At 42.2% G+C, this 24,862-nt stretch overlaps 1 protein-coding gene and 1 long non-coding RNA gene across 7 annotated transcripts in view; one reads left to right on the top strand and one right to left on the bottom strand.

Annotated features, from left to right (window-relative positions):
• Positions 1–16,223, top strand: part of LOC308472466 (uncharacterized protein) — a 26,789-nt gene extending 10,566 nt beyond the window's left edge. Inside the window, exons 1-10 of one of the 6 annotated variants that reach the window (XM_080997367.1) lie at positions 1,463–1,829; positions 4,413–4,486; positions 4,777–4,816; positions 6,933–8,552; positions 9,274–9,339; positions 10,221–10,321; positions 11,074–11,162; positions 11,447–11,592; positions 14,195–14,347; positions 15,622–16,223. In XM_080997367.1, coding sequence (XP_080853493.1) covers positions 1,715–1,829; positions 4,413–4,486; positions 4,777–4,816; positions 6,933–8,552; positions 9,274–9,339; positions 10,221–10,321; positions 11,074–11,162; positions 11,447–11,592; positions 14,195–14,347; positions 15,622–15,935 — 2,718 coding nt within the window. In that variant the 5' untranslated portion in view covers positions 1,463–1,714 and the 3' untranslated portion in view covers positions 15,936–16,223. Of the gene's footprint in view, positions 1–1,462; positions 1,830–4,129; positions 4,487–4,776; positions 4,817–5,769; positions 6,106–6,932; positions 8,553–9,273; positions 9,340–10,220; positions 10,322–11,073; positions 11,163–11,446; positions 11,593–14,194; positions 14,348–15,621 lie in introns of those variants that run through there. The other 5 variants (XM_080997371.1, XM_080997370.1, XM_080997372.1 and 2 more) reach the window with 5 other exon arrangements.
• On the bottom strand, positions 14,361–24,862 carry LOC308472535. Its single transcript, XR_013983563.1, has 3 exons — positions 24,390–24,862; positions 16,618–16,781; positions 14,361–15,165 (listed from the first exon to the last, which is right to left on the bottom strand). It is a non-coding gene; the product is annotated as an uncharacterized lncRNA (long non-coding RNA).

Genomic DNA, 24,862 nt, shown 5'->3' with positions numbered 1-24,862 from the left:
TCTGTTACTTCTGGGTTGCCGCGGAGCGCAACTCGAACGCGCTCATCCCGAAGCACATTCAACCCGAGGTATGACTGTACAAACATCTGTAAAATGTTGATACCTTAAATGCAATCTTAAAAATTACAAAGCTGGTTAGAGTAGTACAGCAGCAAGCAACATGCATCCATCAGACAGAAGAAAATACTTTTCCAAAACAAGAAGTTTCCACCTACCAAGAGAAGTGAAAGAGCCAAGCAGCTTCTCCTGAGGAAGCAAACTCCATCCAGACCATGCAGATGCTTCTGGCCTGCTGCTTCATCAACCCTCCAGAGCAAAGAACGGGCAGTCACTGTCTTCATGGTCAGAGCCACTACATCTCTTGCATTTCTGTCTTTCTTTAACCATTCAAGGCCCAAAGCCTCTTTGGGGGGAGGGGGGCAGGGGGATGTCACTCAAATGGCTGTAATAAATTCCTATGGCTGCAGCCTGATCCCTTCCATGGCACTTATGGCTACAAGCAGCAGGGCTTCTTTATTTAAATACCTGTGTAGACAGGGAAACTTTTGCAAGGGCTGCTTTTTCACCCTTGAATGGAAAGCTGAAGCTAATGAAACTCCTTCTTCTGCACAACTATTCAAACTGCAGGAGCTTCTGGTTAGGCTGCCCAGCTATTCCCGGCCATCACTACTGTTAGCATGCCATTCTTCTTTGTAATATTTCCAATGTGTGTGTGTGTGTGTGTGTGTGTGTGTGTGTGTGTGTGCATTGTGGGCATTGGCTAGTTTTCTTAGTTGTTGAAGACCCAAAATATATTCCTGTTCCCAAAATACTGTTTAGAGAAATCCTACACTCCTTGCATAAATGTTTTGCTTGGGAGGCATCCATTGCCCATCCCAGTCCATGTTGCAATCACACACAAACATCTCATGTCTCTCCCAGCCTCTGGAACACCTTCCTATGCAGAAAAATCACATTAGGTGCTATGTCAACAACGTCTCTACTTACAGACGTCAGTATTCATTTCAGGACAGCCTTACAGCAGGTTAGCAGTGAAAGGAAACAGATGTTCTCTTGTCTGAAAAACATTGGCCTTAGATTACCTTCTTTGGTCTCCGTTCAAAGCCGTCTTCACAGAGTAAGGCCACTGTTCAAATCTTGATGAACCAATTTTTTAGTTGTTTGTGTCTATATACCTCTTTGACCTCAGTAGGTACTCTACAAATATTTGCAGGGTTAGAGCCAAAGTTGTGGATCAGATACTTTTCTCTCCTACTTCAGGGGGGAAATGTGTATGGCTTTATAAAACTTCAAAGCAGTTTCACTTTTCCTAATCCAGGCCTCTCCCACCACAATCTCTGGAGCCAAGTGAGCAGGGTGCCTGGTTTCTAAAAGTGGAGGGGCCTAGGCTCACTTTTTCTGGGAAGCCAGCCTTCCTAATTCCAGCTAACAGGGATAGGTATTAGTCTCATTTTTATTACTTTGTATGTTCTAGAGCACAGCATCAACAGTGAAGACAATGCTGCCGAATTCCAACCTGCAACTCTTGATACGGCTGCTCGTTTTCCTGCTGTCTTCAGTCTGTGCCTTCAACAGTAGCCTGACACTTAGAAAATTTAGCAGCTGGAAATTTTCTTCATCATTTCATGTCCATGGCAGGAAAAAAGAAAAGCTTTGCTTGCTTAATTTCAGTGCAGGGCTGGACCTAGACACATCAAAAAAGCAATTCAGTTAAATGCGTTGTAAACTTCATACAGGGAAATTCGGTTGCCGAAAGACAGGGCTCCACAGCGCCATCTGGTGTCACAGTGTTGTAACACATATAAAGCACTTTGTCTTTACGAATGTAGGTGAGACAAAGGAGGCAACTACTGAAGCCACAGGATTGGGATCAGTCAAAGTATTCTTATCACCTCAGTGGCACTTTTCAATGGACAAGACATCCCTTTTCTTCTGTCACCTGGCTTTTGCTCCATGAACACGAGCAGCTTCTGCCCATGGATCCAGCTGTCTGAGCTCAGGCTGAGAGGTAGTGAGGAGCCCATAGCCCTAGAGGTGGCTGAGCTGCGACTTTCATTTCCAACCTTCGTGCATGATATATGCTGCATGTGTGTCTTCCATGCGCCATCTCTGAACAGCAACACGGGGCCAGGCAATCTAGACAGCTGCTTTGGAATTAGGCTTGTGGTAAACTCATAGCCTGAGCCTATGCATGTTTACTCGGAAGTAAGACCCACTGTGTTCAGTGGGGCTTGCTCCCAGGTAAGTGCATTAAATTGGAGCCTAAGGATATTTCATTAAAGTTGCCAAATGTATTCTGACATTCCATACTATTAGCTGAACTGGCACTTAAGTCATGACTAACTTTCCCCATTGTTTTCGGTGGAATGTGGGTTCAGCTAGCCTAGGCTGCCTTCTGAACCCCACTTACCTGGGAGCAGGCCCCATTGAATTCAATAGGCTTTCCTACTGTTACTGCTTGCATGAAGAGAGATACTAGGCATACAAAACTTTCCCTGTGCCTTCATCTGCCAAGAAAAGTCTGCCCCACTAAATGCTGTAAGAATACAATTTTGATCAGCCAGCTACTAAGTTGTATTATATTGCAAGTTGCATTTCTTGTTAGGATGCATTGAAACACAACCAGTTTTTAAAAAAAATGTTTACACTTGACAGATATATAATTTGGTAGGAAGTAATACAGGAACATGAAAACAATATTCTCATTTAATGTTTAAGTAGGGAGCATACTGATTTCTTGGGAATTTCATCGGTGCTGCAGCTGATGGTGCTTTGCCCACTCAGCTATCAGCTTTCTTTGGCGCTAAAACAACACATGGCCACCAGAGGGAGCTAGAGGATCAGCTTTACTGTATATCCAGTCAAAGCTTTTTTGGTACCAATAATGCACCATTTAAAAGGTGGGGCTGTTGTAAGTGCTGTGCTGAAACTTACCAACATGGGTTCGGGAAATCTTAGGTTTATGGGCCTTGGTCCTTTATGGTATGTGTGTCATACATTATTCTATTATTTGACTTCAAATCCATACTAAGTCTAATACTATGTAGTCATTGAGAATGTCATTTAACTCCATTGGATTTTCTTTAGCGAAGTAGTTATTTCCTGAATAAACATGTATTTTATTTTTTAACAATATTTCCATGCCACCCCATGACTGAAGTTCACTTCGAGGCATCATATACATAAAAATGGTTAAAATAAAAAAAATCCTTCCAGTAGCACCTTTAAGACCAATTAAGTTAGTTAGTTCTTGGTATGAGCTTTCGTGTGCAAGCACACTTCAAGAAGTGTGCTTGCACACGAAAGCTCATACCAAGAACTAACTAACTTAATTGGTCTTAAAGGTGCTACTGGAAGGATTTTTTTTATTTTGACTATGGCAGACCAACACGGCTACCTATCTGTAATAAAAATGGTTAATATAGATAATATAAAGCAATATAAAACACATCACATGAGAGATGAATCAATAAGAGCAACAGGTAGGACTTTAAAACTTTAGGAAGCACCACAAAATCTATTAAAAGCCCCTAAAAAGCCCAGGGTATTTCCCACCCCCCGGGCTTGCCGATCAGAAGGTCGGCAGTTCGAATCCCCACGACGGGGTGAGCTCCCGTTGCTCGGTGCCTGCTCCTGCTCACCTAGCAGTTTGAAAGCACGTCAAGTACAAGTAAATAAACAGGTACCACTCCAGCAGAAAGGTAAACGGCATTTCCGTGCGCTGCTCTGGTTTGCCAGAAGCGGCTTAGTCATGCTGGCCACATGACCCGGAAGCTGTCTGCGACAAATGCTGGCTCCCTCGCTCGCTACAGAGCGAGATGAGCGTGCAACCCCAGAGTCGTCCGCGACTGGACCTAATGGTCGGGGGTACTTCTACCTTTACCTTTAAAAAGACTACAGAGCAGGTGCCTCATGAACCTCTCTGAGAATGGTATAAATAGGAACAATCTTTATTATCAAATTTAAAGGCATGTTTTACAACAACTTAGAGAGCACAGTCCACAGCTAGCAAACGCCACATTTGTGTTTATGTCCGTCTGCAAACTTATTTCTTGGGGGCTTGGCTTATTAAGCAAAGTGAAACTTACCTACTTCTAAGTAAACATGCAAACATCCTCTCAAGCTAGCAAGCCCTCAACTATTTAATTAGTGCTCCTTGGCACCTCGTAATCTGATTGGATAATGGAGTGCCTTTAGGTGGAGGGAGAATTGGCTGGCCTTGAAAAGTGAGAGAGATTCCAGCAACAGGCTTCCCTAAGAGAGAGCAAGTGAAGCAGCTGCAGCAGACTCTGAATAGTTTAGGAAAGGAGCAACTGTGGAAATATTTAATGGAGGGGCTTGGTAAAACTTTATGATGAAGTTGCTTTTTCCACTGGCATTATTTCTTCTTTTGCTTTGCTCTTGCTCATTAGGGAAGGAAACTACTAATCAAGCTTCCAGGGGTTTCCCGACGCCAAACTTTGATGTAGGAAAACATGATGAATGGGTGAGTATTGGTGTTGTCCTAAGAGTCAAGTCAAAACACATCTTGCCCCAAGAGGGCTTCATGTAAGTGCCTCATTCTTCCATTTATATCCCATGTACCTCTGATAGAAATAGCCACATATGTTAAATAAACGCACCATTTCCTCTATAAACTGTGCACTTCCCGGAGTTAATGGGATTTTGGCACTTAATAAGCAGTGAGCCCTGGAATGACTGTGTGTAGGGAAAAGCGCTTGTATCTGTGCTATACTTGCATAATAATAAGAATAAATCCCTTGGTTTTCTTTTTAGGCCGACACAAGTCTTAATGGATCCCAGGAATCAAAACCAGGTGAGCTTTAAAATTGACAGTGAAGGAGCAAGGTGATTCATTCATGGGTTTGACAGCAATTTTGTACTGTGCACAAGTATTCTTGGGATTTGTGTACTTTGGAGGGGGGGGGTGCAGTATGGCTGCAGGGCAGGCTCAATACCAAAGGGATGATTCAAATGGTAATGTAATCCCTAGAGGCGAGTTGTCTTCCTTCCAGGATGGGGAGTGGGGCTGCTGCCGGCCAAGGAGCCTGTGAGCAATGGATTTCTGCTGCTGCTGTTCTTCCTGACTAAGCCCTTAGGTTGGGCTCTGCTAAAACAAAGAGGGAGAACTGCTAGAGAAAATTTCAGGCCCTGTTTTAAATCTGGGAAGGATAGGTGGTGTGTTTGTTTTGTATCCCCCACACTTTAGATGCACAAGTGCCCACAGGGCAGTATTTACATTGTGTTTATTTCTAAAGTATCACATTACTCCCATGTCAGAAACAGCTGCCTCTCCTATTCCAGCTTTAGGGTGTTCTTTGAATTTTGCAGATCTGGTATTTTCATGCCCCTCAGATGACCACCAGTGGGATTCTGTGATTTGATTTATTCTCTGCCAGTTTTCCTCAAGCCAATATTTCAGGCTCAGCTATGTAGGTTATGAACTTTGCAGCTGAGCAATGAGAAGATTCAGATTAACTGAGGAACTGGAGGGGCTATAGCCCCACATCCCTGGCATCTCTGTGTTGGGAGCCCTTGGGAGGGAGGTGTTGGGTTCAGTGCCTGCAAACAGAGCCATGAGAAGGAGAAGTCAAGCAAAGCAAATCCCGTTACTGGATGTGAAGGCTCAGGTGCAAGAAGATGGAGGCTGTTATTTCTGAAACATATAACCCTGATCGACTACCTATAGTTCTCAGATAGTTGTATTTGTGCTCTTGATAGCTTACAGCAAATGGGATAGGAAATACAAACTTCCAACATTTTCTTCAGCAGATTTTGTCCAAGTGGCACAATGATTGACTGGTTGGTGTCAGAAGATTAGTGTGGTGTTTTCCATACTGTCACAACCACAACAGTGGCCTCCAGTCAGCACCAAGGAGCAAGGGCTGTCAGCTTTTGACATACATGCCAACTGCACGTATATGCCAAGAAGTAAAATAAAATGATTTTTCAGCTTCATTCTTAACCCTGGATGATGTGGAGTTGTTTTATATCTGGAAAGGATGTGTGAAGTGGCCCTGTGATAAATCTTCAGAAATGTTTTTTCTTGCCTTGAAAACTGGCAAATCGCAAGCCAACTGTTCAGCAGTTGTGTTACCTCGCAAGGTGTGTCCAGAGTCAGCATTATTTTGAAGTTGCCTAAACTCAGGCAGGCTTCCACTTGTTTCCCAACCAGTGATCTGTCAACATCAGCAGTCTGCTTCTGGGGTGTGTGTTGGGGGGCAAGGGGAGCTTGTCTGAGCAGATCTTTTATGCCGTCTCTCTTTGTCTATTGTAGACCTATAGTTGGCCTGTGAGCAATATGGGTATACTGCAAAACAGGTAGAACACCAAACTGCCTGGCCAGATTGCCATAAGCATAACTAATACAATGTATGAAGTGCTTCCAGATGCTCAAAGCATTGAATAAAGGCCAAGAAACCAGGCCAGTCCCTACTTAGCTTTGCAAATGTGCTAGCAATTTTATTGTTGTTCTTCTAATGCAATAAACCAGGCATAGGCAAACTCTGGCCCTCCAGATGTTTTGGAACTACAATTCCCATCATCCCTAGCTAACAGGACCAGTGGTCAGGGATGATGGAAATTGTAGTCTCAAAACATCTGGCTGCAATAAACCAATTGTGCTCAATAAATGGATTCTCCAAACTTCCATTTGTTCTGCCACTACCCCCTGAGGAAACCCACAGTTTACTGCTGAATTGAAACAAATGGCAATTGGTTTTTTCGCAAATTGCCATCTATTCTGATTAGCATGAAAGAGCAGGTTTTCAGGAGGAAAATGGTGGGACAAAGGCAAAACCACTCAGACCTGTGCCAAGAAAGCATAGGACAAACAGAAAACCCCTTGGACCCATGCTTTCTAGGCTCCGAACAAGCGGAAGTGTGGATGAGCCCAAAGTGATGGTGATTGTACACCTTCTTTCATCTTCCAGCTACAGAATTGGGATCCCCTTGGCTGCTGGTGTATCTTCCTGTAACGAGTTGCCACGCTGTCTTGGAGGGCGATGCTGGAACTTTCTCTCCTCCAGATCTGAGCAGGATGCCAGGCAACAGCTGGTGCAACTGGACTATCTGGGCTGGTCCTCACAAGCACATCTTGATTTACATAGAAGGATTTGAAGGGATTTCACAATGTGAAGAAAATCAGGATAAGCTCATATTCCAAGGAGTCTTATCAAGTGTTGAAAGCAAAGTAACTTATGCATGCAGAAACCATGGTACTTTGGTGTTTGCTGCACAGGCTGTGGCTGTCCATATAGTGTTTTTGTCAACAATGTCTTCTCACAACCATAGTCATAAATATTTTAAAGGACGGTATTATGTATTTGAAGATTATGAAACTTTTACTGGTGGTGAAAGGCCAGTTGTGAAATCTAACAGCAGTGCTGGACTTTCTCCCAAGTCTTTTATAATGCACTCTCAGCATATTTTGGATTTTGTAAACACTAGCAGAAAGCTTAGCAGCGAAAATGGGCTTCCTGTGACTAGTAAAGAGAGGTGGTGGGGAAATAGCAACGCTACAAGCTTAGAATCATTCCTACAGCCTACGGTTTCTCTCTTGAAAACCAAAAAACAAGTTACCTTGAAACCTCTTGATATAAAGAGGATACATGTTGCTAAGCCAACTATTGATGACATTAGGAATGGGAATGAAACCTCTTCCAGCAACTTCAAGAAAACTCTAGTCTTAGAATCAAGCAGTTTTGAGAATGAAGACAAAGCAATTATGTACAAGCCAATTGCCTCTTCAGCCACACTACGTGTGTCCCAAAAGGTCAGAATGATGACAAAATCGGTGGCAATGGAAGGTCATGGAACTGTCACTAAATCTGTCAATCTTCAAAATAGTGGGCACAGAACCACACGCTGGAAGCCAGCATACATGAGCAATACTGGGAGAACAATATTAGGAACATCTGCCTTGAGTGGCACTACTTTTCCACAAATGTTCATGGAAGATCAGAGAACTCCAGTTTCACCTCCTAAAAGTATCCCAGAGAAGAAGCAAGAACAGGTTCCTCACTCACTGCTGACTAATTCTGAGTTCTCCAGGAAAATCATGGATGAAATGGAATTTCAACACTTGGAACTGCAGGAAGTATTTACAGGAGAGCAGAGGAACAATCAAGCCTTTGGAGAAGAGAATGACAACAGTGATAAGTACATAGCAGTGACTACTGCTGTAGGAAAAAATGACTCTAGTGGAGCAGAGCAGCTCACTACAGAAATGCCAGACATTCCTACAGCCAAGCCAAAAACCTATCTGACCACTGTAGGGTACCCTAATGTGCTTCCTGCTCCTCCTCTAAGGATGCTTAATAGGAAACTCTTGGGCCCCACAACCACTACAGCTACGAATTTCCAGGCTGTTCCCTCAAAGAACTCAAAAGGTACCCAAGTAGAGGCAGTTTCTACTTCGCCTCTCAACAATCCAGTAACCAGAAACGCAGAGCGACTGCAAAAGAAACGCATAAACCCAAATCCTCCCTACTCACCTTCTGCTCAGGTGTCAAGTCATAAAACTTCATTGAAAGCAGAGAATAATTCCTATGGTAAGTCTTGTTACCTCTAAACTGCTTATCTGTCAACTGAGGCTGGTAAATGAACAGAGCTAATTGGGGAAAGTACAGAAGAAATCCTTGCTAGCCTGTGTGTTTCAGAAATCTGGCTTAACTCCATTGAGCAGTGTGTGGTTTTCAGCTTTTTCTAGTGTTTGATATAGGAGGGGGAGTCAGTAACTGTTAGCAGACGAAACAAAATTGTCACTCTAAATCCGAGCTGCTTCACACATTGAATTTCCCCCACTCGTTCAGTACTGGTCAGTCACTTTTATTATGAATGGTCACTGCTCTTCCTTTGCAGAATTTTCACTCTGTACTGTTTGCATTTAATTGTTTTTATTTTATTTATTTATTTTATTGATAATGGAACCCTACTGTTTGACAAAACACCAGCTATGTTTTCTCTCTCTTTCTTTGTGTTTGTGTCTATATTCGCCTACCGACTGATATTCTAGTTCACAAAAGACTCTGCCACAATCCATTTGTTAAATCTTTAAGGTATCACAAGGCAAATGCCCCCAATTCTCTGAAGGCTGTCAGATGTCTTGTGTTCAGTGATAAATGTTTTACTTGTGCATATAAACATGTGTGCAAGCATAAAGTGTATTTTCATTCCACATATTGCATATGGGGCTAGGGTGGGGGGGTTATTTTACAATAAACTGTATGTACTGTACTAGATTGATATTTTTCCGTTGTCTTTCTTCCATAGAGAGGGATTCTGTTTTGAAGCCCCATGACAATAATTTTGTACTGGAATCTGAGCACAATCCTGGAGGTAACGTTTCCATATCCCCTTCCTCAAGGGTGGAAGAGCTTTTAAAAAACTTGTTTTCCCAGTGTAGTTTAATAATAATTAATAATAATTTATTATTTGTACCCCACCCATTTGACTGGGTTGCCCCAGCCACTCTGGGTGGCTTCCAACGGATATAATAACATAACAAAACATCAAACATTAAAAACTTCCCTAGACAGGGCTGCCTTCAGATGTCTTTGCAAAGCTGTGTCGTTATTTATCTCCTTGACATCTCATGGGAGGGCATTCCACAAGGAGGGTACCACTACCAAGAAGGCCCTCTGCCTGGTTCCCTGTAGCTTCACTTCTGCCAGAAGGCCTTTGGAGGTGGACCTCCGTGTCCAGACTGAACGATGGGGTGGAGACACTCCTTTGTGTATACTGGGCCAAGGTTGTTTGGGGCTTTAAAGGTCAGCTCTGGGAGCCAATGTAGATCCTTTAAATGGTTGGGTGACCTGACACATCACTGACTGTTAAACAAATGATACTCATGCTGCAAGTAGGCCATTTGGGTGCAGGGAACACTTTCCTTTGTGCTCATTTATTTCCTGCATTTATATCTCACCTTTTCCTCCAAGGAGCTCAAGGTGATATACATGCTTCTCCTTCTCTTTTAATCCCCACAACAACCCTGTGAGGTAGGTCCATCTGAGAGACTGTGACTGGCCTAAGGTCACCCAGTGAGCTTCATGGCTGGGTGTGGATTTGAACCCTGGTATCCCACGTCCTAGTCTGACATCTTAACCACTAGACCACACTGGCTTAGGGGGCTGTTAGCTTTAAATACGGTGGCAAGCTGTTGGAATTGCTCTATTTTCTGTATCCTCACTGTACTTCGGCAATCTTTGGGTCTTCTGCAGATCTTCTGTTTGAAATAAGTTTTGGTATAGAAAACAAAGGATGGAGCTCTCCCACTGGAAGTGAGTTGGAAAAAGCTCTCATAGACTCTATTAAGAGTCAGGTAAGAAAACAAATGGCACTGGTTGTATGGTAAAGCCGATTGTGTTTGTAATGCTATATGTCAGTCCTTTTAATAGAGGAGCCTCAAGTCCTCAATTTTAGTTCTTTATTTTTGAGGTGGGGGCACACCTCGCCTGTGGCACGTCATGTTGATGCTGGTATCATGTCAGTTCCACAAAATGAGTTTAATAAATTTTCAAAGTGCACAGTTAGTTAAACATGGGTATTCAGACAAATTAAAGACAGCAGAAAGGTTGGATTTTCACCTTTTTGTGATGAATAAAATGGAAGCACACAGAATCACCAGAAGGCACACAAGGAAATAGACATCTTTGGGGAAATGGTGAGCATTCACTGTTTTTGGAATAATAAGCGTTTTTGTGAAAGAGATTCAGAGTGACTAAGAGATGTTGATATTGAGAAATGGAATAAGAATTTTGTGAGTTAGAAGAAGGGAAAGAAGAGTGGAAACATATTGAAGAGATATAATAGATATATAATACATATTTATTATAGGTGCAATTGAAACACTTGAAGTAAAGTTATAAAAACAAAATAGTATTTTTATATTACATATACTTGCGTAGTTGTCCCATAGTAGGAAAAACTGAGATCCATCATACCTAGGTGAGGCTTTTGTTGTTATTTTTAACAGGATATTAATTATGCTATCAGCACCTTTGTTTCTGTTGCCATTGATTTAACCATTGGTTATCTGTAATATAAACCCACAGTTGGGCATTTTTTCTTCAGGTGCAAGAGAAAGTGAAACTCCTCTCAATCAAAGTCAAGGAAGTCAAGTTAAAGGAAATTATAAGGAAAGAAGAAACTGAAACTGATAGGTATGTCAACTAAGCTATAGATTGCCCTAAAATGGTAACAAACTTGGTTTAAAGCACCCTGAATTTGCGTGCTATTCTTTATCAGTTGCACTTAATGAGGAAAAGCCAACAATATTATTTCCAACCCTTCTTCCTTCCTTCTCTGTAGTAAACCTTCAACTTGCCTTCTGTCTTCTTATTCCCAAGCTGAGATAATACCTTTATTATATGTGCTCAGCTACTAGAGAAGGGAAGTGTTAATGTACTCACTCATTTGAAATTAATACTTCCATTTTTATATGTAGACAAAATGGTCCAAACCTGATATTCATGTTCTGGCTGCATCTAACACCAGAAGAAAAGAATATATCTCACTTATTGCATGTGCAACTGGAAGACCTTGGTGGAGCATCTGTGGAACTTGGCAAGGTTCAGACAGTTGTGGTGAGAGGTGTGTGAAAAGAGTTACACTATTTATGGGTGGTATAAAATAGCAAGTTAGATAGAGATGGGGAGGTCTGGGATGGGAGAGTAAGGGGGGGAAATTCCACAGGTCTTCCTATCACTAGCTAGAAAAGAAACTTTAATCATTCAGTGAATAAAATTATGGGCTTGCTATTTTTGCACCAGTGAAAGTAGGAGGAAAGATTAGGCCTTTAATCCACAGAACAATTAAGCTGATCACATAGAGCTGGATTCAACTGAACAATTGCATTAATGAGAGCCAGCACAAGAGGGCTTCTCCCAGATAGGCTTGGGGAGTCAGGAGATCCCCCAGAACAGCAAACAGATCGCTACTGTTCCATCATGCAAGCAAAAGTGCTTTTGCAGACAGAACGATTGTAATAGTGTGATGTTGAATTACACCTTAACATTGTGTTACTGTCTCCTAAATCAATTTAGAAGTTGATTACATGGCATCAAATGGGACTGAAACTTCATTCTAGTTGGTATCAGTTGAAGGATGCAATCCAGGTATTGCATGCAGTTTGACCCACATAACTCTACAGCATACAACAAAAGCCTAATACCTGCTTTTCTCTTCAAGAGAGGAAAATTTGGAGCAGGGAAGCCATTAAGGGGCATGTGTAACTCTTTCCCACTGAGAGCCAGTGTGGTGTAGTGGTGAGAGCAGTGGACTCGTAATCTGGTGAACCAGGTTCGTGTCCCTGCTCCTCCACATGCAGCTGCTGGGTGACCTTGGGCCAGTCACACTTCTCTGAAGTCTCTCAGCCCCACTCACCTCACAGAGTGTTTGTTGTGGGGGAGGAAGGGAAAGGAGAATGTTAGCTGCTTTGAGACTCCTTCGGGTAGTGATAAAGCAGGATATCAAATCCAAACTCTTCTTCCCAAAAGTTGCTTCTCTCCAAATCATCTTGCTTCTCCATCTGCCTTCCCCTCATGGAGTTTGAAGCACATTCGCCTTTGGCTTCTAGCACTTTATTTTACAATGACAGGTCCTGCTCCAAAGCAAGTCATTGTTGAAACCATGTACATGAAGACTATGGGTTATCCCCTCAGTGTCCGTGACCCAGCTGCACTATGCATTTAAAGCAGGATCATACCACTTTAGGAAGTTATGGCATCCCTGGGGACTGCAGTTTGTTAAGGGTGCTAAGAATTGCTAAGAGACCCCCATTTCTCCTCACAAAGCTACAATTCTCAGCATGGTTTTGTTGGGGATACTGGTCATTCGTTTTCAGAAAACTGTCTTCCTGAGTTTCTGCATGTAAGATGAAACTCTGGTTGTGAAGCTGGATTGTTTACACTGGTGCAAAGATAAGAGTGAAGTCACGCGCAGCGCATTATGTGAGAGTGACTAAGAGAGAGTTTTGGTTTTGATCTGCTGAGAGGATGCAAGCAGATCTGCCGCGGGGATCTACAGTAGTTTCTTGTAAATAGCAACTGTTAAGTTTAATGACAGGCAATAAAGTAATCGGTCTCATCAATTGAGACTCAGGGCCAATTTCCTCACGCTTAGCTGCAGACTGTATTTCAACTCTGCTGAGAGTCTGGTCGGAAGTGTGCTGGGCAAATCTGTTTATGGCAGCCTTCACGCCATAAACAGCAACAGCCAATCCTTTCCAGGGAATTCTGAGAATTTTAGCTCTGTGAGGGGAATAGGGGTCTTCTTACAACAAACTACAGTTCCCAGGATTCTTTTGGGGAAGCCATGACAGTTTAATGTGGTATAACAATGCTTTTAGGTGTATAGTGCAGATGGAGCTTTAGTGTTGTCGAGTTAAAAAGCTAGTGGTGGTGAAGATCATCCACCCTTGACATTTCAGCCAATTTTGTTGACATTCTGGTGCGCCACATGCAAAGTACATGCTTGAGCAGGATTTCTGGTGCAGCCATAATGGAGGTTGCGCAGTGCTTCCACCTGTGAGGAAGTGCTTGTGACATGCTTAACCATGAAGTGATCATTGTGAGTGATAGAGCTGGCCGTGGGGTGGGGTACCATAGAATGAATGCTACAGGAAAAGTGGGAGGGATTTTTTTAAAATGTCTACTGAAAGAGGTGAAGAAAAGGAGAAGATGGGAAATTAATCAGCTATAATACTTCAAATACTGCATGCAGTGCTCATATCTAAAAAGGTAGCTGGCTAATAAAAGCTTTGTGCATGCAAAGACTAATCCTTAACATCAGGAAAAGCCAAAGCTTAAGGAAAATCTATTTTATTCCATACATATGGAATGCCATAGCATTGCATACCCCAACATTTTCATTTATATTTTTGTTATTTTGACTTATCCTCTGTTTTCAGAATTGTTTGTATCAGTTGTTTCTAGTTTATATCTGTTTAGCTGGGATTGTGTAACATCTTTTTCTTCTTGTTTCTTCTTGCACCTATGTGACTTAGGGCTGTTGTCTTGGTGTTTATTCTGCCAATCCATGGGAGACAGAAGTGGCAGTAAGACAGCTTCCAATGCATACTAAATTCCTACTTAATTGGTTAGCTGTGGCTTATATGACTGGTAGTCTGAAAACATGCTATTCAAAGTTTATAACCATGTTGCTGCAGAACAATTTTATTCTCTCTACCTGCCAGATGTGAATGAGTGCAGCTCTGGGATTGGGCTATGTGGTGACAAGGCAATCTGTCACAATGGATATGGTACATATATATGTCAATGTAAAGAAGGTTATGAGGATCGTTCTCCAAAAAATTCAGGAACCCTGTGCTTTCATAATCCACAGACAGGTATGTATTTATAAATCTGCTTTGGGATTTATTTGTTTATTTAGTATCGGGAATTAGAATGAGAATACTTAAGGATAAGAATAAAAATAATTAGTAAGAATAGTAAATATGTTATGCTGCTTAACATAACAGCAGTCTGCATTAAAATGTTAAAACTAAAATATAAATGCTTATCACAAAATAAAACAGAGACACATTGAACCATTAGAAGGCGTTCCTTCTCGTTCTATGGGATATCAGTTGGGTGCACATCTTAATCTGGAAGCTGTTCTCTTGCTTGTAGTGGAATGTGCATGTGGCAGTATATTCCTCTTCTTAAACCCCAGCCAGCTGGCACAAGAGTGGGCTCATCCTACGGCAGGTTTTTTTCCCTTATGAACAGTAAATCTTGTAGAATCAGACAGAAGGTGAGTTTGAAATAATTGTCCATCTTAGAAGAAGTATGCTATTTGCATTGGAAATTCAACCTGCCAGTTTACCGTAGCAACCTCTTAAACTGTCAGAGTAAGATTATGCCTTTTTAGTTGTACTGTGGCTCCTGAAAGTCTTTGATGTAGTTATGCTTCTGTTCATATCACCTGAGAATATATGGATGAAGGTGGACACAGTGTTTAAAAAGCAGTCACGGTGAGTTCTTCAATAGTGTGAGCTTAGCCTTAACAATTTGCATGACAGACAGATATTCAGGCATGTGTGCCAGCAAGCCTTATGCTGATTCAGCCTTTAGTCCTGCATTTTGCTTCACACTTGGTGCGCGCTGTCTTCCTTTTGTTTCAGGTGTGATGTGCATTATGTTCTGTTATATGTTCTTCCTTGACCTTATAAAAAAAGAAAAAGAAAGAAACAGCAAAACATTTTGATAGTTGCAAAACTGCCCTAAGCAGTGTAAGGAAGTGATGGTTAGTAGCCTATGGGTGTTGATGGACAGGGGGCTTTATCCCAGATTTGCTTTTAAACAAAGAAATTCAAACTGTGCATAATGGCTGCAGAAAGCAGGGCTGTATTTTCCAGAAGAGGGCAAGTTATGTTTGCACTCCATGTGGCAGGAGAACTTCCAAATTCAGCCTTACTATGTTCTAAAAATGTTGTGTCTTCACCCTAAGATAGTTAACTCCTGTCCTGAGTGTGGAGGAGCATGAAATGTGAATGTTGGTCTCCTAGGATCCTTGACTTGTTCTATGATGTGTTGGCTGATCTCTTTTGAATGTCGCTTTTGTGCTCAAAAGCATTCGGGAAAGAATGAATTCAACAAAGCAGTTTTATTTGTCTTGCAGGCATTAGCTCCTTGTTCCGCTATACCGAGATTCTTGTAGGTACCACTGTTTTTTTCATCTGTGCTCTTGTAGTGGTGATCAGTGTGCTGTGCAGCATAGTAAAAAATAAATTTACTAAGAAGGACTTGCACTTTCAAGAGGCTGCTTTGCCTGGGACATCTACATCATTTGATCAGAATAACATCCACCCTCTCCTTAGTCTAGACCCTGGCCTGTTAAAACTCAGAGCCAAGTCGCCAGAACGGCCTTTACAACAGAGAACCAGCCCCAGTGAAACGTACAGAGTATCTATTGAGCAGTCTGAATGTTTATAAAGAAAATGCAATATAAGTTGCACCCCCCTTCCCCAATTCATAATTAATCTCCTTTCATTTCTTGTTAGTGAGTAGATGCAACTTTTTGTTTCTTAGCAGTTCGTACCGAATTCTTTTTATCACCCCTTGTTCTCTGCCCGTTTCCCCCGATATCTTAATTAAAATGTAACTCTTATAGTATTTTTTCCCTTCAATTTATGGGCAACTGTATTTTCTGCCTAGCTTTATATATAAACAGCAATGAATGTGACTTCTGTTCATGACTGTTAATAAACCTGATATCCTGCTCTTTGTGTAATCGTGTATCTTGGTTAATAGTCAAAATAAATGCATGGGGCAATGGAAAGGCTGTAGGGTTGTTTCCGGACAACCTGTTTATTCAGGTGTTCATCCTGATTTATTTTCACAAAGTTTGTGGGTAGCTTAGACAACACCAGCTATTTATTTAGCATATGTTGTGGTCTGTAAACCAAGGGGAGTCCCACCCCCTGCCATTCTCCCCCCCAAGATTATTATTAAAGTTTTATCAAAACATTAAAATAGTATCTAGAGCAAATAGAATCAAAAAGACAAGAAATACAGGAGAGAGAAGAACAAGAAAATAGAAAAACAGTAGAAAAAATAGCAATAATCATAATAAAACACAAAATTATATGTATATATCCCTCTGTCATAATTATACCTTAATCTTCAATCCACATGCAAAGAAAAGTGAGTCTTCCAGCTCTCACTTCCCCCATTCTCAGCCTCACACCCTGAGGAAAACCCCTCTGGCCTGTTTTCACACAGGTCCCTCTCTTCCATCCATCACCTCTGCATGTATCTTCATTTATCCCAGATATAAATCTTCAGAAATCAAAACATGTGTAAGAATAAAATCAATGGCTCCCCCAGTTGACGGTCCAGACGTCCCCGGTTCCCTTTCGGTAGTGGCAGTGGCAGTGGCAGTCTCAGGCAGCCGGGAGCCAGCCTGGTAGCTTCAGGAACTGCTCGCTGCCATGGCGCTTGCCATGTTGCCTCTCTGGAAGTCCCCATTTGATGTGTCTTGTGCCGTTGAACCAATCTTGTGACGTTCATTCGCTACTAATAAATCTACAACACTTAAAGTATAAATCCGGGGACATTAAATGAAATCCGGGGACATTCCGGGGATGGATTTTGTCAGGGGACAGATTTGTAAATCTGGGGACTGTCCCCAGGAAAGAGGGATGTCTGGTAACCATAATATATTTGCCTTGCTCTAGATGCTTGTCATCTTCCCAGAGATTTATTTTTTCCCCTAGTACGATGATGAATGTCTTCTTCAGAACATCTGAGGCAGGCTGTGCCCTTGGACACACACAGCCCAGTCCAAAGGCGAGTTAGGTATCTCCTGACCACCTCTCATCACTGTAGAACAATCTCTGCTAGTGGGAATGCTAGCAGGCAATATCTTAGCTTGCCATAACTCCAACTGGAAGTCAACATATGTTGTGGTCTGATTGTGCAGAGATCATACAAAAGTGTAACAAGCAAGTAAATGCTTTCCCCCATTGCTTTCCTTATCACAAAAAGTCTGGGTTGGGGTTGTTGGGTGGTTTTTTTGGTAGAAACAGGTTTGTTCCACAAGAACTCCAAACTTTAATTGTGTAAACTGAATTTTTGATTTGTGTAAACTGATTGAATCCCACCCTTCTTTGCAGTCAAGCTAGCTAGCACAAGGAACCTCTGGCTGCCTCCAAGAGCAGAAGATCTGAGCCTTCCTCTGTCTCTTGCCAGTAAGTAATGTCTAGTAAAAGCAGGGCCAGCCCAAGACATTTTGGCACCTGAGCCAAACCACAAAATGGTGTCCCCTTCCTCACCAGGGAAGAAGGAGCAAGTGAAGATCTATATGAAGAACAAAGGGGGGGGGATCTACACTGGGATCTGCTGCCCCTATGGATCTTGCCACCGAGGGTGTTGCTTACCTTGCCTCATAGGTGGGCTGGCCCTGAGTAAAAGGCAGATGGTATGATGTCATGATCAGAGCTCCACAGCTTCTGCTCCACTTCACTGGCAGTCACTTGCGAGAGTTGGGGGAACTCTGATTACAGCAACATTTCGTGTGGTGTCTTCAGAAGACATTAGCAAGAAGATGTGGGGCAGCTGCTCTTGCAGGTGACCAGGCAATCATTGAAACATCTGGCTCAGCAAGTTCCTTGCCACCTTGGGATTTTTTTTAAAGTCAGCTTATCAGTTTATTAAATAAATTAAATAGATCACAAGGTATGATCTGTAAGCTTCAAGCTATTGCAAACTTCTGGTACTGCAGTTTGTGTCCCCCCCCCCCTTCTTTTAAAGAGCAAGATCCCCTTTTCTCTTGAAGGGTTGCAGAGATGAAAAACGTTTTGTTGTGCACCATGTCTAGTTTGCAATAGCCACAGATCTCGACACCACCTGTGTTTGAGACACAGTTCCTCAGACAACGACTCAAAGCAGCGGCTGGGCGACAATGCTGCTACTGAGCGGTATTCAGTCGATTGCAGACTCCAGGCGATGCTACCCCACTGCCCACAATCGCCCGGTCCTGGACACAAATCTCCCTTTCAGCCCATCCCTCACAAAGGGGAATTCTCAACGTGGGTAGAACCCATAAGAAACACACCTGAAGACGGACAAGCTTTGCTACTGCATTGCTCAGGTTCTTCCTGGAAGCCTCATTCAAGAGGCTGTAAATTGCTCAAAGCCAAAATGATGCTAGGTGTATGAAAGAAATAATAATAAACAAGCAATAGCACTTGCTTTTACCTGAGAATTCCCACTCTCCGTTGATATGATGTAGCCTTAAATAATTCCTTATTTTTTTAATTTTGAAAGCAGAGCTGTGTCCACAAGGTGGCAATGTTTCCCACAGAAAGAAGAGTTGAGCTGCTTTCATATTACAAATGGCACTAACATTCTCTGATAGATTTTATTTCATGCAACTATTTGCATCCAAAGCAGCCCTTACGTCGTTTGTATACAGCCCTTTACCCCAATAATTCCCACAGTAACCCCTGAATATGTGCCAAACCAGCAAGGCAAACAGACAACAGCAAGTCTCTGCAGAATGCAGAACAGTGAACAAAGCACCCTATAAACCCTTGCTAAAAGTAAATCAAAGATCAAGTCAAATCACTCAGCCAGGTTTGTTGTGAGGATAAATCCCACGGCCCCCGTACACCTGTTTCCTTCCAGCCCTGATATTCTTGAGTCTCGGCTCTTTTAAATATTTGAAGCTGTTGTAGGTGTACCATTCTAAATACTATGGAAATTAATCATAGCTCTAGCTGTAGTAAAAAGTTGAAGCCCTCGCACTTATGCCTAGACCAGAAACTCTTGCCACCACAGTACAGTACTGCAAATAATTGCCTCCCAAGTACTTTGCTTCACCCACACATCACACTTCAAATGTAGCAAGGCTTAAGGATTTTGTGTATGACAAATCTTAGCACCAAGTAACTGCCTGCATCGAGGAGCAAAGGATAATTTAACATCACTTAAGTGTGTGTGTGTGTGTGTGTGTGTGTGTTTGTGAAGTCTTTATTTTCTGTTTCTAATCATTTTTTGCAATTTCTTTTATTCATTCTGTGACTTAACAAAAGTCTTTGTTTCATTTCTGGGTTTCCTAAGCAACTTGAAAAGGTTCAAAATTTCTGTATCCCAAGCCTTCCTCTCATATTTTCATGTGACAAGGACGGCATGCCAGACTGACCACTGGCTAGCCGGCTCATGAAGAGGCCATTGTTGAGCTCAGAAAGGCCTGCCTGTGTCCAGGGGACTCTGGGAACTACGAGAATCATTGCTCAGCACTTTGCATATCTCGCCCCTGCTAGCAACTGTGCCAAGATTCCTTCAGCTATGAGAGCCCTTCTGTGAATACCACGAACCAAACAGGGCACATATTTTAATCCACAGTCTTTCATATTCACACACGCATGATCACTTTTTCGTACATTTCCCCCCTCAACACTTGTAGAAAATCATGCTTAAATATAGCTATGACAGACCCTACAGCAACTGAAAGAAGCGAATGTCACACTTCGCTCTGAAAAATGCAAGTTTGGAGTCCAACAAGTCTCCTTCCTGGGGCATATTACTAATGCAAATGGGATGAACTCAGATCCAGAGAAGATCACATCATTTGATAAATGGTGAACTTCTTGGGATGGTTTTGTTAAATATAGTAATTTAATTATCTGAAATTGTAAATGCTTGTGTTAAATACTGTGTTAAATTTGATTGGTTGGTAACTAAATTCTAGAGAGTTATCTAGTAGTTTTCATGTGATTGGCTAATGCTGGTCACATGGATGGTATCTATTGATGGAGAGACTCCATTTTACGTGAAGCAAAATTACTGTGTTTTAGAATGCACTGTGAACACTGCTAAATCCATAGTGGACACCAGAGTGTTGGGCCTCGACAAAATAATCAGTTTGGTGGCTGGGACTCTTAACAGAAACAGAAGAAATGAAAAGATTTCTGGCTTGCATTCAGAAGGGTAGCACCCACCATGTACAACTAATGCTGTTGCACAACCTCTCTCATTACCAGGGAAACTGGTATCGTCTGCTCATGGACTACTATTTCTCATTTCCAGAAAAAGCCACATTGGCTGAACTGACTTCTAATATGGTTGTCCAACATTTCCAGGCATGGGGCCCCACAGCTTGTGAGGAGTGATAATGGACCTCAATTCTTTACTGCAGAGATTTTCAACCTTTTTGAGTCCACGGCTCCCTTGGCCAACTGCGTTCTTTCTGCAGCACCCCTGTGGGTCTCAGGAGCCCAGTTATGTCCCCCCTTGCCTGCAGAGCTGGCAGCTCCTCGCCCCTTTTCGAAGACCCTCCCTTGTGGAGTGTTCCCTCAGCATCCTCTCCTCTCCCCTTTCCTTGGGAGTCCTCCAGGCAGCTGCTGCCATGCTGTCTCTCAGCTTGCCCCACCCCAGAGAGAGGTGCCTCCTCACGCTGCCCCACAGGGGCCTAGGACTTGTCCACCATCCATTCCCAACAGCAAGGGCTGGCAGACTGGCTGGCTGGGCTCCCTCATCCACTTGCTTGCTTACTCCAAGGCCGCCTTAGCTCCTGGCAACCAGCACCCCCTGGTCAGCCCCAGAGGCAGCATTCTCCTGTGGAGCTTGTAGCTAGGGCTGGGGCAACAAACAGCTGTGCAAGCCTTCGGGAGACAGAGATGCTAGAGAGAATCAGAGGAGGGAGAGAAGGAAAGAGGGACAGAGGCCAGTGTTACCTGCCGCACCCCTGATCATCATTCAAGGCATCTCAGGGTATGCCCCCCCCAAAAAAAATTGTGCCAGGGTGATGCCCCACCCCCACCTCTCCACACTATGCCTCTGGGTTTCAGTGTGTAGTCTTTTGATTAGTGTCATTGGCTGAGGTCCCAATCTTGTTTTCTTTGCATGCAGGGACCCCAGAACCTGGTAACTGATCAAAGTAAAAATTATAACATACTTTATCAGTCAGTCTTTATTTCAACAGCAGTCTTTTTCCCCCATCATTCCTGGAGGATGCATACCCCATTAGCCATCAATCATTGTGAAGCTCTGCACACAATATGAGCTACACAAGTAACTCAAAGTTGACTTGACAGTTACATTTTTTAGAGTATCGAAAATTGGTATTTTACTCAGAAATTATCACAAAAATATTTGGCATCTACTTATTTGAGAATTGACGTGTGTGTGTGTGTCTATTATTTATACATGTGTGTATAAGTGTAACATTGTGTGTGTGTGTGTGTGTGTGTGTGTGTGTGTGTGTATCCTTTAGATGACAACAAAAGATAAATCATGTACCACAGAGTACATCTGTTTTGTCCATATTATTGTAATGTCATACAAAATTGGCTGTATCTTTTGCATTTGTGGTAAAGTCAGATGGTATATGCAAGATGCACAATGTTCAGAATTTTCTTGAACTAAATAAAATAAAAACAAAAACCTCCCAATTTACACTTCTGGTCTATTTTGCACCCCCTTTTCCTGCTTTATTTTGGCTAAACAACCCACTCTCCATAAAAAGAGAGAGAGACACAGCTGGAACCTTTTGCTGCCCTCCGTTATGCAGAATTATCTTCCGTTAATGGTTTGTGCCCACATCCCTGTTATTTATTCCAGCGAACTATGAGCTCAGCAATAAAGCAGAGCACCACTGAGATAATAAACTGAAACGTTAAAAAAAGTAATGCTTCCTTCTTTGAAATTTGATTCTTTCCTGTCTGCTATCAATTCATGGGTTTTGTGATGAATACAATTCCACACATAATTGAATAGCAATCAGATTTGGAAGTGACACACAGCCTATCTATAGATGGCTCTCTTTTGGAAGATGTGATTTGCTTCCCCCGGCTTCTGCCATGAACTTAGTCCTGTTCTAGCAGCAGTAGTTTGATAACTGTGTACGCGTAATGGAGTAATTTTAGTTTCAGTGCAGTAGAAGTCTCTTCTCAAGTTTTTCCAGGCTGGAGATAGACAATAGATTTTTCAGAGACTTGAAGGTTTGGAAGAGGGGTCAGTGCATGTGAACTGCAGGCTCATCTTGCCTAGGTCTGTTAGTATATTGTTGCAAAAACCTACATAACAGTTTGACTGGAGGCAACAATGGGACAAAAAAATGCAGCAAGTGTAGCAAGGGAAGTGATCCCTCTAGCAAGTAAATTTCTATTCTGATGGTAATTATTGTCATTCTGCAGTCTAATTGCAGTTACATTTCCTGATCCTTTACTACTCAAAACAGGTATGCAGTTTCACCCCAAAGAGTAAATCTGCACTCATTTTTCTTTTAAAAAGGTGTGTGCAGGTATGCAGGTCTTCCGCTGACCAGGTGCTTTAGGTGAACACTTTAGGTGAACTTTAGGTGAACACTACCCAGAGAGCAGAAGTGGGGATTTGTCTGGCCCTCCTCTTCACAAGATGCAGTAAGATACTTCAGCACTGTACCATTTTTCAACCTCGTCTTGAATGTGGTATGATAGTACTCTCGTTGCAATGTGTACACTTTCCTATTATGGTTTCTAGTCATTTCTTTCTTTCTTTTTTTTTTTACTTACTATAACTTCTGCTCGATTCAGCCCAGAACACCACTGCACAGAAAAAACTGAACAAATATACCCAGAGGCAGGGATAATTCCAATATGACTCCATTAAACCTCTGAAAAGTTATTGAACATGTTGACCTTAGCTGTGATTCCAGCATTGCAGGAGGTTGGAAGCTGCGCAGAGGGCCTGGGGCAACCCAGTCAGATGGACGGGGTATAAATAATAAAAAAATTATTCTGGAATAGGACGTCCGTATTTTCATCAGAGAAATGTTGGAGCGCTGAGGCCCCTTTGTGCTTACTCCATTACCTGGCTACCTCTAGGCCCAAAATTTCTCTCAAGATGCCCAAAAGTAATAAGAAATGAATTTAAGATTGTAACCCACATAATCATGTTCATTATGAATGTTTAAAAGTATGAAAAATCTTCTCTGCTCCATAATACACCACACACATTTGCCTTCAGTTCCTGATATCTTTTCCAGTTTTGTATTTTGAACTAGGCTAGGCCCAAACAATTTGATTGAAATGTGAGCAATCAAAATAGATGTGCTAGTTCCTAATTTTTCTCTGTGTTCAGTTAGGCTTCCTCATGGTTTCAGTGCATCAAAGTCAGTTTCATGGAGCCATTTACTATTTCTCTTCTGGGATAAATGTAGCTTTTTAAGCTTTTGCTATCACCTCTATGTGTTAACCATGAGAAATGAAAGGACAATATTTCTGCTGCCAGAAAAAGGGGCTGCCAAGGGCACTTGCCTAAAATAAAATAATTGCCATTTCCTTCCTCATGAGTGTGCCTGAATGAGGAAGGGAAGCATAGTGTGACACTGCAATTTTCTCAGGCAGCCGCTTGCTATGGCACAGAATAAATGTGCTTCAGCCTGCTTTCAGCTGTGTCTCCAGCTGCTTTCCAAAGGGATTGCTGCTGATAGTCTGGGACAAAGCGCACCAGTCCACGTCACGGGCAGATTTATTTTAAAACCAGTATGTGCAGTTAATTACCATGCTGCGGAATGCTAGAGGAGCGTCAGGGAGAAGCAAATCAAAGCTGCAACTCACATAGCAGCTGCTGTATGGATGCCTTTCCAAATAACTCACCACAGCAAGTCCTTCATGGCAGCAGGTTACCATGGGAAATGACGGATTTCTGCATCTGACCATGAATGCCCCCCAAGTGGGGGGGGGAGTGTTTGTTTCCTTTAATTTATTACGTTTCTATCCCACACTTCCCTCAAAAGATTCCGGGACAGAAAACAATAAAACAGCAAAGAACTACAAATATTTGGAAACATATATTCTCACACCTAAACAGATCCTCAACCCTGCTATAGAAATTCCACCACAGGGCTTATCTGCAAATAGCGCTTTTGCCTGTATCAAAAAGGCAATATGCTGAGTTTACCTTTGGGCTCAAAGTTCTGTTACGAAATCACAGTAGTATTTGACAGATGGATTGTCGTTGCTAAAGAACCAGAATGAAGCTTTAACAGAGAGGGAAGCTGGCAAAAAAACAAGGTTTTAATCCCTGGCCTTTTCACATGACCAGATTTAAGTTTAATACTATAGGCTCTCTAAGTCACTGTTGAGCAGCTATATAACAGAACATCTGTTTGTACTTGCATGTATGCATCAGAAGTAGTTGATATTATCTTTGTATTTTGTGTGCTTGCTTTGGCAGCACATATACTAAAAATCTTTGTATTTTGTTTCTCTTGGATTTTTGTTTTGCCTATTGTAAACAAAACTGTTCTTTCAAGGCCTTTGCTGTATCAGTATTGCACATTAAGAAGTTCTGAATTAGGTGGGTCTCACCGTGTAATGCTACTGTCTACAGGTATTCTACTGATGTACCTGAACGCCTGTGGCACTCACATT

This window comes from Podarcis pityusensis (assembly GCF_964106645.2).
Source record: "Podarcis pityusensis genome assembly, chromosome: 3".
Lineage (NCBI taxonomy): Eukaryota > Metazoa > Chordata > Lepidosauria > Squamata > Lacertidae > Podarcis > Podarcis pityusensis.
The sequence above is the reverse complement of the archived record's forward strand: the minus strand, read 5'-3'. Positions and strand labels throughout refer to the sequence as shown.